The sequence below is a fragment of the Daphnia pulicaria genome, chromosome 4 (genome assembly GCF_021234035.1).
Source record: "Daphnia pulicaria isolate SC F1-1A chromosome 4, SC_F0-13Bv2, whole genome shotgun sequence".
In the NCBI taxonomy this organism is placed as follows: domain Eukaryota; kingdom Metazoa; phylum Arthropoda; class Branchiopoda; order Diplostraca; family Daphniidae; genus Daphnia; species Daphnia pulicaria.
This window is the reverse complement of record NC_060916.1, coordinates 13665921-13679027: the sequence shown is the minus strand read 5'-3', so window position 1 is coordinate 13679027 and position 13107 is coordinate 13665921. Positions and strand designations below refer to the sequence as shown.

The 13107-nt window shown below is 41.2% G+C and overlaps 4 protein-coding genes across 5 annotated transcripts; 2 read left to right on the top strand and 2 right to left on the bottom strand.

The window, feature by feature from the left end:
- Positions 1-314: 314 nt before the first annotated feature.
- On the top strand, positions 315-2496 carry LOC124337023 (ankyrin repeat, SAM and basic leucine zipper domain-containing protein 1-like). The gene is made up of 7 exons (XM_046791032.1): positions 315-600; positions 661-1104; positions 1169-1531; positions 1602-1702; positions 1788-1911; positions 1985-2086; positions 2154-2496. Exons 1-7 carry the CDS (start codon positions 472-474, stop codon positions 2355-2357), a joined length of 1467 nt encoding a protein of 488 aa, XP_046646988.1. The 5' UTR covers positions 315-471; the 3' UTR covers positions 2358-2496.
- LOC124337111 lies at positions 2425-6679 on the bottom strand. Of its 2 annotated transcripts, none has more exons than XM_046791164.1 (7): positions 6525-6679; positions 5712-5795; positions 5464-5639; positions 4500-4782; positions 3764-3902; positions 3515-3699; positions 2425-3429 (listed from the first exon to the last, which is right to left on the bottom strand). In XM_046791164.1, exons 2-7 carry the CDS (start codon positions 5772-5774, stop codon positions 3331-3333), a joined length of 945 nt encoding a protein of 314 aa, XP_046647120.1. In that variant the 5' UTR covers positions 5775-5795; positions 6525-6679; the 3' UTR covers positions 2425-3330. The 2 variants fall into 2 exon arrangements, with proteins under 2 accessions (XP_046647120.1, XP_046647122.1); XM_046791166.1 differs by having other exon boundaries at positions 5464-5636.
- A 1331-nt stretch (positions 6680-8010) lies between these two features.
- On the top strand, positions 8011-10590 carry LOC124337041 (rab GDP dissociation inhibitor beta-like). Its single transcript, XM_046791055.1, has 8 exons — positions 8011-8164; positions 8371-8531; positions 8599-8777; positions 8842-9111; positions 9188-9411; positions 9467-9578; positions 9643-9787; positions 9856-10590. Exons 1-8 carry the CDS (start codon positions 8120-8122, stop codon positions 10049-10051), a joined length of 1332 nt encoding a protein of 443 aa, XP_046647011.1. The 5' UTR covers positions 8011-8119; the 3' UTR covers positions 10052-10590.
- A 101-nt stretch (positions 10591-10691) lies between these two features.
- On the bottom strand, positions 10692-12377 carry LOC124337174 (ADP-ribosylation factor-like protein 6). The gene is made up of 3 exons (XM_046791264.1): positions 12162-12377; positions 11829-12100; positions 10692-10876 (listed from the first exon to the last, which is right to left on the bottom strand). Exons 1-3 carry the CDS (start codon positions 12337-12339, stop codon positions 10742-10744), a joined length of 585 nt encoding a protein of 194 aa, XP_046647220.1. The 5' UTR covers positions 12340-12377; the 3' UTR covers positions 10692-10741.
- Positions 12378-13107: the final 730 nt, after the last annotated feature.

Genomic DNA, 13107 nt, shown 5'->3' with positions numbered 1-13107 from the left:
CTGCCTTTGTGATGAGCTTGGAATATTTTTCAAAAAGGCTTTTTATAATACATTCCATCTGTTCGTGAATGATATTTTTTTTTCGCTCGTGTTTGATCAATGCAGCCGGACTAGGGGGAGGAAAAAGATGGTTAACCTTTCAAGCTCGTTCGTGGCTCCTACACGACGGGGACACCTGGCACCGTGCGTGACGTCCTTTCACGGCCGCTAGTTTCGTGCATGTTGTTCTGCAGCCTGCGGGCACGCCTTCAGGTGTAGAACGTTTGTTTTCATGCAAATCGGCAACGCTGCTTTAAGCAGACTAAAATGTGTATCTTTTTTTGATTTTTTTTGGGTTCAGCTTCTTAGTTTTTAGATGCACGTGCATTCTATTACGAAAATTAGTTATTTTTAGAAGCACTAAGTAGCTTAGTTTCTTCGTTTTCTTTTGTCACTCTTTTGCTCTCTTAATTTTGTGTCGTGGGTTTAAAGATGGCTGGTCGTCCCGCTGGATTTTCTGATGGGGAATCGGATGATGATGACTTTGGAATGTTTGAAGCACCGGCACCTTTACCAAAATTGAGGGCCCGGCCACCGTCCAATCCTGTACCAACAGCACAGGTACATAATATGGGATACTTTTTTAAATTTCTTTTTTCTGATTTCACAATTACTACGCAGGTTGTGAGAAAATCAGAAGTGGATTTGGACGATTTTCGAATAGCATCAATGAAGGGAAACCTTGAGACAGTCAAGTCTTACGTAGAGAATGGTGTCTCCGTCAGCCAAGTTTTGAGATCAGGTTGGACAGCGCTCATGTATTCTGTGAGCTGCGGTAGATGGCAAGTGACAGAATATCTGCTGGAGATGAAAGCCAATCCAAATTTCCACAAAGAACTTTTCACACCTCTCATGGCTGCCTGTGCCTCATCCCACGAAGTTGAAGATGATTTGGTCAAGTGTGTCGAGATACTGATTGCCAATGGAGCAAACATCAATGCCACAGAGAGGCACAAAGTGACACCGTTGATGTTTGCCTGCAAAGAAAAGAGGCTCAAAATAGTTCAAACATTACTTAGAAGGGAAGAAATCAACATTGATCTGCAGGATCATCGCGGTTGGAGTGTAAGTCTACTCTCAACCATTTCCCACTTTAACAGTTCAGAAATGTATACCCTTTTTCCGTTAGGCTTTAATGTGGGCTGCCGATAAGGGAGACGGAGCCGTCGTTCGAGCTCTTTTGGAGCACGGTGAAAAAGGAGCTGATACTAACCTGATGTCTACAAGCGGACAGAAAGCCGTTGACGTTGCCCTGATAGCCGGTCACAAAGACGTGGCGGCCCTTTTGGATCTAACACTGAAACCGCAAGAATCTCCGGCGCCAGCCCCTCCGCCATCCACCGACTCGATTGCCACAGTCACTGAACTGGAAACGGTATTGATGGGACTGGATTTGACGTGCCTCCTACCAAATTTTTACGAGCACAAGATGAATTACGATTCTTTCCTACTCATGGACGATGGAGACCTAGATCGAATGGGCATCACTCAAGCAAGTTGCTCTTCGCTCATTTCCCATCGACGTACATAGTCAATAACGAGCTACATGATCATTATTACAGGTTGGCTACAGAACGAGACTGCTGAGCGCTGTCAAAGAAATCCACACCAAAGAGTGGGAGCGTGGAAGCTTACCCGCCATACAATACAGCAAATACCTCAGGTACTACATTTTGTTCCCATGAATCATGAATGACAGAGTATTGCGTGACGATCATGTTCTTCTGTGGGTGCTATCATTTTTTTAGCTGTCCCGAAGCAACCGCGCTCGTTGGTAATTTAGCCATTCACGGACGGTACATGTTGGCCAGCGTGGCGTACCTTCGCGATCAAATTCAACGCAAACCCAGGATCCTCCAACTAGGAATGGAGGTAAATTAAAGTTAATAAAACAAGACTATTGAACTAAAATATCCAGTCATTTTCTCGTTTTCTAAATTGTTAGACTGCGTCCGTCCACGCTCTGTCCGCTCAAACACAATACGCCATGAAACAAATCAACGAATTACAAAGTCAGCTCAAGTTCCTCAAACTCTATCTCGACAAGGTCTGAATTTCTCCTCATTCCAATGAGATCAATTTCAACCTAATCCTTTTTCTATTTTGTTTAATAGGTTCAGGATAAATCTGAATTCGTTCCAGCTGATTTGATCACGGAGAAGAACAATAATCGCGATAAAAGAGATCAAAGTTTCTGGCGACGTCCATGGGGTCGCTACATTGTTATGGCAATCGTGGCCTTCACCGGAGGACTCGTATTGTGGACCACTCCGTCCCGCTTACTCCAACACTCCACAGCGGTTCTCCTAGTGGCATAGTCTGCCCCCAGCCAAACAACAAAGAATTAAGTCATATAGTCATTTGATTCTCTTTATTTTTGTTTTTCTCTCGTATGACTCGATACCTCGATGGAAAATACGTTGTACCTCAAGAATATTAAACTCGGCAATATCTGATAGATTTTAAGTCTATTATTATTATCAAATAGATTTTTCGCATTCGCACCGATAGATGGCTTCGAGGTCGATCTCCTTGTGAATTATTTTTGTTTGAGTCGTTAAAACTGAATCGTGAATCCTCGGGACTTGAAAAAAAAATGAACGTCTGGCGCCTTTGATTTCGTTCGACAATTAAAAATCGGAGAGCGGTAATGGGAAAAGTCTGCCAGGTCCGTGCGATCGTAATCTTTGGTGTAATAATGCCATTTACGAAAAACGATTCCTTGATAATATTCTCGTTTTCCTCCTAGCCGTTAAATAAAGCTTAACTCGAAAAATAGTTTCACACAAATTCCGTAACGACCTGAGTATATTTTTTCACTAAGGTCAGTGAATTCGTTTTATTCATTTATAAAAACTAGGCGGGGTGAGATTATTATTTCAAAACATGGGTAATGTATTTTCGATTCATTTTTAATACATAATAAGCAAATAGGCCGATAGATATGCTAAAACGATGTCAAACTCGGTGGGGGAAAAAAAAAACATAAAAATGCAAATCAGTTTGACAAAAAAAGCAATTTTTTTAAAAAGATGAATATAATTAAAGAAGGTGTTTAATAGTGTTAATTTTTGCCACATGTTTTTTTAAGAAAGCCAAATCCAGCTTGACCTTTTCTTATATTAATTACTACAAATGTACTATTTGGTGTACTAATAATTAGCTGTTGTAACTTGATTATTTCTTCTTCCAATGATGATGGGGCACAAGCAAGCAGCAACCGTTCACGCACAGCATTCACGCCTTAATATTAGTTTTTTAATTTAAAAAAGAAGAGATAGAATGTGAGTATTAGGCAAGACGGTTGCGGCAACGTTCGCTGCATCGAGGGAAACAAATCTCCACATTGCAGGTAATGGAAAAATAACTTTCACGGAGCGCTTTCAATCCCTGGAAGAAAAATCAATTTTTTAAAAATATTCAAATTTCGTGTAATTAGGAAGACGAGGTGAAAGTAGCTTGAAATTGTCTTTACCCTGAAGTAAGTGTAGAGGGTTAAATCAGTATTGGGATTGGTAGTTTCTTTGAGTTTGTAAAAGACGGTCGTCAAATCGGGACGGAGTGAACATCCTTCCTCATCCGTCAATTGGATAGTTTCACCCTTGTGGCCATCGGAATAAGTGCACGACAGGACATTGGCATCGAATCGCTGACCTGAATCTGATCATAATAATTTCCGCGAAATGAAATTTTGAGAAATGGAATCAAATTATAAACTACAAACTTTTCAAGTAAATGACAAGGGATGAATGGGCCGGTGAACTGCTAATGAAACCTCTGGCCGGTAAGCTAAGTGGTCCACGTCTGTCCGATTGGACCTCCACCAGCTGGTTTACGGTTCGGTAATCGTACTTTACCGTAATCTTTTTCACAAAAAAAAAAAAATATTTAAAAAATTATTATTTTAAACATTCATAAAACGTCCATTTTTATTCGTTTATAATTTAAAGTCTCGATCTCTCGTGTTTTGTTTCACCACGCGAAAAATACAAAAAGGCAAATGGCCGTGTAAAATTACGATCACGACGCCACAGGCTTCGCAGCAGCACATGCCAGAAATGAGATAAAAACATTCTTCACGGCCAATTGTGAAATATATAAGTTAAACGAGTTTCTCTGCTTATTACAAAAACAGCAGACGCTGGGCTGTAAAAAAGCGGAAGTAAAAGACGCTGGAGCGTAACATTGTTAGTGCCAGACGGCCACAGCCCGCAGATGACCATCTTATATATATACTACTCTGGTAAAATAAAATAAAAAAGAATCTTGTCTAAAGTATATTATTTCCCCAAAGGCGGGGAGATTGTTGTCTTGAAAGTCTTTAATTCATTCATAGAAGCGGAACGCGGTGATTGGGGGGGAAGTGTGTACAACACACACAGAGGCCACACACACACATATCAGTGGCTAACTGGGTCACGCTATTGTAAAATAGGCCTACTAGTAATTTATATATTTACCGTCGAGGGTTGGTAGACTTCGGGCATTTTGGCGTTGACGGATTTCTGTAGCGAATGGGCGCCCCAAACGCAACGCAAACGGCGGGCCGTATCTCCGGCCTCTTGAAAGTCGGGATCGTGCTGGATAACGATGGTATTCTCCAATGAAATTTCCTCGTTTTCGAGCTGATGTGCTGCTGCTGCCGGCTGGACGTCCAACGATCGCTGGAACGTGTTGACATTGTTGGACTTCTTGTAACCCGATTGGCTGACGGTTCCGCAACCTTTTTGTGGCACGTTAAAACTGGCCGCAAAACAAACCAAATTTGTGTGTACATCAATCGGAAAAAATGATCAAATCACGTCTGGAAATATTATTATTCAGATCACGAAAAGAGGCCATCACACCGCAATAATTATGAACCAAATAGCTAGTTTGAATAATCTAGAATTCCATCAAGTAGTATAAACCTGACCGGCCGCTATATTCAACGTGAACTCGTATCCAACTAAATCAACACAACTTTCTTTTTAGATTCCCGACCGGTTTTCAATCTATATTAGCTGTCATACATATGTTTAGGTATAATACGTTATTATTCTTTTCCTCGATATCGGTTTAGAGATGAACGAACACGGTGGGACCTCCCCCGCTGCCTATTCCGGCTGGTTGAACACGTCGGACATTTTGGTAAGTTACCAACCCTTTTCAAGGTTTTTTTTCAATATTTACAGTATATCTAGACGACTGAGAGAGACGCCGTTACGAGCGAAAAAACATTTCTGTTCTTCTCTGTTGTTGTCTGTACACGGGGCAAAGAAGCGCATCAGCCGACATCCCGTTGTTTTTCACTTATTGTTATCTGACTGGCTGCTGCCTTTTTCCCTTGGCCAACTCACGAGAGCGGATCAACCGATATATATCGTTGTTGTGAGATGGTCCAGACGTTTATCACGAAAAGAAAAAGAAAAAACGGAAACTTACCTGAAAGAGGTGCGGCCCTGGCTGTTGTCTGACGTCACATAAGTGCACTGAGGCACTTGGTAATAATTCTGCGAGTAGACAATCCCGTAGAAGGGACCATCGAATTTGACATGGACCGTAAGACCCGAGCGTGAACATTGGACTTTTAACTCTCGTAAATCCGCACCATCAACCTGCTGAATAGATTGCCAGATATTTATATATAAGTATAACTGGATTCTTATACAATATTTCCAGGGGTTTTTCACCGATAACAGGTAGGCGGCTGCTGCTAGGAGACCAATGAGGAAATGATTTTGTGGTCTCGCCATATTAACTCTTATATATTATACCTGTACATCAGACGAAAAAAATACAAAATTTAAATAATATCTACATATAAATCTTAACTATAAAAGGAAAGTTTCACGTGACACATTCCAATATACATAGCCCCTGGACCCGGCTGCTGCTGCTGCTGGGTCGTGGGAAGATGACGCGGCTATTAACCCCATCCACACACACACACCTGGGTCTTTCTCTTTTGTAACCCTTAACTCTTTTTTCTTTTTCTTTGGTAGCAGATAATGTAGATGATGACCTACTTTAATAAAGGTGTGTGTACACACGGCAAGTGTGACCGCATTCTCGCTCTATGCTCCCTGATTACACGACAAACAAGAGTGATGGCAGGGGTGGGGTCTAAAACTTGCAGGGCTATTTTTCTGACGGAGAGGCTAAACTATTGCTCATTTAAGATGATGATTTCATTTTTGCTCATCCATCATATTACCGCTGACATTGGCATGATGTAGACTAAAAACCTTTTTTCTTAAGCAAAACGCCAAATTTCGTTCGTGAATTATACAAGAAAAACGAAGATGAATAGATGTATGCAATTGGTTGAAATAATTGAGCCATCATCTGGTTATAAAATTGCGCCAATAAATTTCACGCCGAAAAATGTTTCTTTTGTACTCACTAAGCGCACCATTTACAGTAGTAGTAGTAGTAATAAAGGCAATTAAAACCAATTTGGTTTAATATGCGATCGTGAAAAAATGTTCTTATACGAGACTTACCCCGCTGATTTATATTTGGTGGAGCGACTGGAATGTTGAAACTGAGTTGCACGCGTGTTGGAGACTATCTGAAGAATTAACTAACCGGCGACTGGAGGAGAGAGAGACTATATTCACCTGTTGAAGGCGGGAAATCACGTGAGTGAATGAAGCCCACCTGCCGCTGACGAAGCTGGGTCATATCCCCCTTTTTGCTTCTGCTGCTGGTGGTGGTATGTACAGCTCCTCCTTCTTTTTCGTCTTCTTTCCTCCTCCTCCTACCTTCTTACATGTTCCAGACAATGAAAATGAAATTACCCGTTCGTCCGCTGCTGCTGCTGCTACCCGCAACGTTATACTGATTCATCGATTGGCCGTGATATTAATCCCGAAACAAAAACAGCTGTTGCAAATGCGATTGGCCAACTTGGAAAAATGTTGATCGGATGATTTTCAACCAAAAGATGAATAATGTTATATTATGCATATAAATAGATTTCTTCGAAACCCCGGAGGAGCAGAGTCCCGATCCCGCGGCGAACCCAAAAAAGTGGGACGGGTTAGACAGGACAGACGATAAAAGAAAAAGAATTCTTTTGTGTTTATTTAAATAAAAGTACAGACTCGTATGTGTGTTTCACCGGTTAGGAATGTGTGGAATCCCTCCGCCAGCGATACATTCTGAGAGATGTAATTTTTCTATCTTATAACTCAGCATCCTGCACAACCCCAAAGAAGGTCGCCATGACAACCTCAATTGAATAGATAATCTATACATTTATTTTTTTAAAAAATGAATCACCATTGTACCGGTGGCTTTTATCTTCCGGGTGGTGCTGGGTGTTTTATAGCAACAACTTTCGTTCTGTGTGTGTGTTCCACGTGTGTGTGGTTGATACAACAAGAACAAGCTTATAGACGGCTTGTAATATTACGATCCGTTAACCGGTGAACGCGGTACGGATGATGGAACTGGCTGGATCTCATCCCCTAAACACCAAGACACTAAAAACCAATAAACCGTAAGTTCCGGTGCGCCTATATAGTGTGTGTATGTATATACTATTCTTTTTGGCTGGCTTCTTGTGGTGGCTGATGTGCTATAGCTAGACTGTGTGTGCGTGCGCTTGCGGCGCACAAAAGTCACGGATGAACGATTTACCCAACATCGAAAGAAACAGCTTCTCTCGGGCTGGCGTCATCATCTGAGAAGCCAATTTTCACACGTGTGGAAATGACAAACGAGCCACAAAAAAAACTGAAAAAAAAAAAAAAAATTATTTGTAAATATATTGTTATTAAGGATTGGCCGTAAAAACTTGATCACTCTTTATTTCTATTCATTATAGATTTTTGTGTGTGTGTAATTTAATTGATTCCGGGATATACGTTGACAATTGATACGGGCCGTTTATTTTATATCGAAAGTCGATTTCTCCCCAATTTTTCGTTACATTCATTTTTACGATCGTGACATTTTTCTTTTTCCTCGTTTTCTTTTTTCTTTTTTCTCCCGGCGATTTCCAAAAAACTGGCAACGCTGCATCGAAACCGGACCGCCCCTCGCAGTGTTATTTCTGCCGTAACCCGTTGTCGACTTGCTCCTGTCATTCGCCATGGATGAAGAATACGATGCCATCGTCCTTGGAACAGGCCTGAAAGTGAGTCAGTTTTTCAATAATTTATTCATTTTTAAATGAAATGTCAACCCTTTATTTTTTAACTTTTAATTGCTAAAAACTTTGGCCGAGATGGTCGATGAACGGTGAGCCCAAAGTCGAAGGGGGGGTGCTCTTGTCGTGTCGGCACCGCCATCTTGGACGTTTATTATTATTTATTTTCTAATCTTTGGTCATTTGATCGATAGGAATGCATCATCAGCGGTATGCTGTCTGTTTCGGGGAAGAAAGTTCTCCACATGGACCGGAACAAGTACTATGGAGGAGAATCTGCTTCCATCACCCCGTTGGAGGAGCTCTTCACCAAGTACGAGGCGCCAGCTCCCAATGAAAGCTATGGCAGAGGAAGGTGTGTTTTTTCTCCAACTTGTATTCTCATACAAATGTTAATCACACATTTCTTTGATTGTTCAAAGGGACTGGAATGTGGACTTGATCCCCAAGTTCTTGATGGCCAACGGTCAGTTGGTCAAGCTACTAATCCACACGGGTGTCACCCGTTACTTGGAGTTCAAGTCAGTCGAAGGCTCTTACGTCTACAAAGGTGGAAAGATTTCCAAGGTCCCTGTGGATGAGAGGGAAGCTCTTGCTTCGGGTAATTTAGCTGTCACACCCTTCAATCCAACTTTCTCTGATAACTAATAGCCTATTCTTTGTAGATTTGATGGGCATGTTTGAAAAACGCCGCTTCAAGAACTTCCTAGTCTTTGTTCAAGATTATCGTGAGGATGACCCCAAGACGTGGAAGGATGTCGACCCGAACAACACCAACATGGCCCAGGTGTACGAAAAGTTTGGCTTGGATAAGAACACGGCCGATTTTACCGGTCACGCTTTAGCCCTGCACCGGGATGACGAGTATCTAGCCAAGCCGTGTTACGATACCATCCGGCGCATCAAGCTCTATTCGGATTCGCTGGCCCGTTACGGTACCTCATACGCATTTTGATCATGTGCTACTCGCCAAAAGAATTCCGCTAACTCGTCATTGTTGAAATCTTACAGGCAAATCGCCGTACCTGTATCCGATGTACGGCTTGGGTGAATTGCCGCAAGGTTTCGCCCGTCTCAGCGCAATTTACGGCGGTACTTATATGCTGGATAAACCCATTGACGAAATCGTCTACGATGAGAGCGGCAAGGTGGTCGGCGTCAAGTCTGGTGGAGAAATGGCCCGGTGCAAGCAACTCTATTGTGACCCTACTTATGTCCCTGATCGCGTCGAAAAGGTGATCTTTTTAATAACAAAAGACGATAGAAATTTTAACAATTTGAATATTTCAGGTGAGCAAGGTGGTCCGTTGTGTTTGCTTGATGGATCATCCCATTCCCAACACCAAGGACGCTCTCTCCACTCAAATTATCATTCCACAGAAGCAAGTCAACCGCAATTCGGGTATTCAAAATTTTTATTTGTAATTTTCCTCCTTTGTCGATGGTTAATTGAAATATTTGTATAGATATTTACATATCGATGGTCAGCTACACGCACCAAGTGGCCGCCAAGGGCTGGTTCATCGCTATGGTGTCTACCACTGTAGAGACCAATAACCCAGAAGCTGAAATCAAACCGGCTTTGGATCTTCTCGGTCCCATCAAGCAAAAGTATGAATTATTATTTGCAAGTTATAAACTTCAGCTTTTTGCTCATTAAATTTTTTTATGTCACGCAGGTTTTTGACGGTGACTGACTTTTACACTCCCAAAGAAGATGGTCGTGATTCGCAAGTTTTCATTTCCAAGTCTTACGACGCCACCACTCATTTTGAAACGACCTGCTTGGACGTTTTGGATGTTTACCGTCGTGGCACTGGTGAAGATTTTGACTTTTCCAAAGTCCGTCACGATCTTGGTGACGAGGAACAGTAGGAAATTTAGCAAAAGACACACTAACCAGATTACAATTCAGGAATGCTAACTAAATAACAAAGAAAGAAAAAAAAAGGCTATTCCGTTTTCGTGACTCCCCCCATTGAATATGGCGTTCAACTCTTTGATAAATAAAAAAAAGTCAATTAGGGGGAAACGTCAAATTTTTTTCTTATCTAAACCAAGTGCAGAAGATGGAAATTTTTGGTTAATTTTGCTATCTCTGAATATTTGTTCTCCCAAACAAAACAAAAAAAAATAATTGTGTGAATTATGCCCCCCATTTATCCGATTCTTATTTTTCTGCTCTCCCCCACCTTTTACTTCTGGCATATATGGTACACACACACACTTGCAAACAACAACAACAAAAAAAGCTTATTGTTATTACACGTCATTGGCTGTGTTTCGTGATATCTCCAGTCGTATTCCCTTAACTGGCTCTAAAACAATTAATATTCAATTTCGGGAAGGAAAAAAATTTCAAGCTTCCTCATTATTTTCAATTATACTTTGGGCATTTTCAATAATCACGAGGAGAAATATTTTCAATGTGTGAGTGTGCACCTTTTGCTCTGCTGCTATCAATTTCATATTTTATTTATCGTTTTTTTTTCGAGTGTGTAATTTTTCTCTTTCATTCCATAAAAGAAATACAACACACACACTCTGGAGCTGGAAAAATTATGTTTAAAAATTTAATTTAATAATCTGGTCAGATAGCCATTCAAGTCCGGCGTGTAGGCCGACACCGGTCAAAGCGTTGGAAGCCTCAAGATGGATGGGGTGTGTGTCAATTTCGTCCAATCCCAGCTCGGCACGAATCTGAAAAATTTGATAAAATATTTTATTGTTTTTAAAAACTATCATGGCGTTCTACTACTACCTGAGTAATAAGCCGATTAACTGTTTTTTTGTTTTGATTGGGAACAAAATATTTTTTGGTTGGGGTTTTTAAAAAAAATGACCTTGCAGTTGACCTTCGTTAAATCTTCGCCATACACCCAAGAGGGTGGTGGTGGAAAGGGGGGGCTGCTGACGTTTAGCCAACGCACAGGGTCAATGAAACTCCCGAGTGCTTTTTTCTTTTGTTATCCAAGATAACAATTTTTCTTTGGTAGGGGCGCTCATTACATTTGTTAATGTACTTATTTATCCAGATCAACAAGTTGGCAACAATCAAACAGGTGTTGGTTATTTAACCCTGCAATCATCGATACGGTTGATTGTTTTTTAATAAAATACCGGTTTATATTTTTTGAAAAAAGAAGCAATTCACGATGACGTATTTTATACCGTTACCGTTTGTTACATCACGTCAGCCTGAGGGTCGGGGTGGGGGATCGTTTCATCATACATATCCCTTTTCTTTTTTAGATTGAAATACAACAGCAGATGGTGGGTAGACGAGCCTACGTGCAATCCCGCCAAGCGGGCCGATTCCCTCCCCTCATCAACAAAAAGATTCGGTGGAAATAGAGCCTCCGGGAACACACACACACACAAAGAAAAAAGGGGGGGTTGTTTCCCAACGTTTTTCTTTCGCTTCACGAAAACAACATGGCGGATATTTCCCGAGATGCTTCTGAATTGTCTGGAATATACGATGGGGGTGGTGGTAGGGAAACCTTATCACGTGAGAGAGTCAACCATCTTCTACAATTTCCCTCAACCGGGTGAACAGAGGGTCTTCCTTCTCTTTTGTGTGACGGAGTAAAAAAAAAAGTAGGAGGAGAAAATTCCAAAATGTCCGGCGCCATGACCGTTTTTTCTTTACCTGACCGATCGGGATGGCCACTTGCAAGTCGCTCTTGTTGGCTAGAATTAAAATAGGTACACCAGTTGTTGGTGTTGTTGTTGAACGGTTTTTGACCATCTCCGGATGCTGGATCATGAGTAAAAGTTCGTTGGAAGCGACAGCCATCCGCATGGTGTCACTGCTGTCGATCACGAAAATGACGCCGTGACAATCACTGTAATAACGTTCCCATAACGACCGGTATTTTGATTGGCCAGACATGTCAAATGCCGTTAAAGTTAACCCGGCATCTATTAAATTTTCAAATTAAACTTACAATATTAAAATAGAGAAAAATGTTTTACAATTTACTTTGAAACTTTTCCACTTTGAATCCGATGGTGGGAACAGTCACCTCCGTTCGTTTGCCTCCCGATTGAAAATATTGAACAACAGTCGATTTTCCCGAATTATCTAAACCTACAATTAAAATATTAGCTTCTTTCTTTTTAATTTTCAACCACGTTAAAAAACTATCCCAAAATTTCATCGTGGAACTTGGTTTTCAATGGCCGACTGAGAGCAAAACCCGCGGGATTTGTTATGAACGGTAACAAGTTGTCATGACAACGGCAGTCCTCTCGACAACAACCTTGGGAACTTCCAATTTATTCCCCCAATTTCCGCGTAAACGTTTTTCCATAGAAGATGACCTTAATGACGCAATGGAAAAACATGATGGTCATTTTCGGGATGGTTCGGAAAAAAACATTCCGGTGGGTGGGAACGACCTAGAATGACCTTCTTCCTCTTCAATTCCGTTTCTTGCATCTGGTGATGGTCAAAGAATAATAAAAATAGGAGATGGAAGAAGAAGAAAACTCTTGTCATCCATTTAAAAGCCCCTTTTTATTTTCTGGGAGGAGAACTTTTTGGGAAAAAAAAAGAAATGGGGGGGCAGAGAAAATGTCGGTTGGAAGAACTAGGCTGCGGGAGGGGGGCTGGGTTGAAAAAAAAAACCTTTTTTCTTCTTTACCCCCGGCTCCCGGTCGCCAGAGGGCGGCGGTCAAATTTTCCACAATAAAAAACTAAAACTTAAAGGGGGGGGCCCAAGGATTTTTATATTTTTTCGCTCAGTCGGCAGACAGAACGAAAATTTTCTTTTTTAAATAAAAGTAAGGGGATACTAAATTTGTAAAAATGAGGGTAACAATTCGGTCGGTACTATTCACGACAAATAATTTTGAAATGTGAACGTAATTTTAAAAATCGAAAATTTTTTATCTTTTTCGCATCCAAGATGGCCGACATTTGGCCG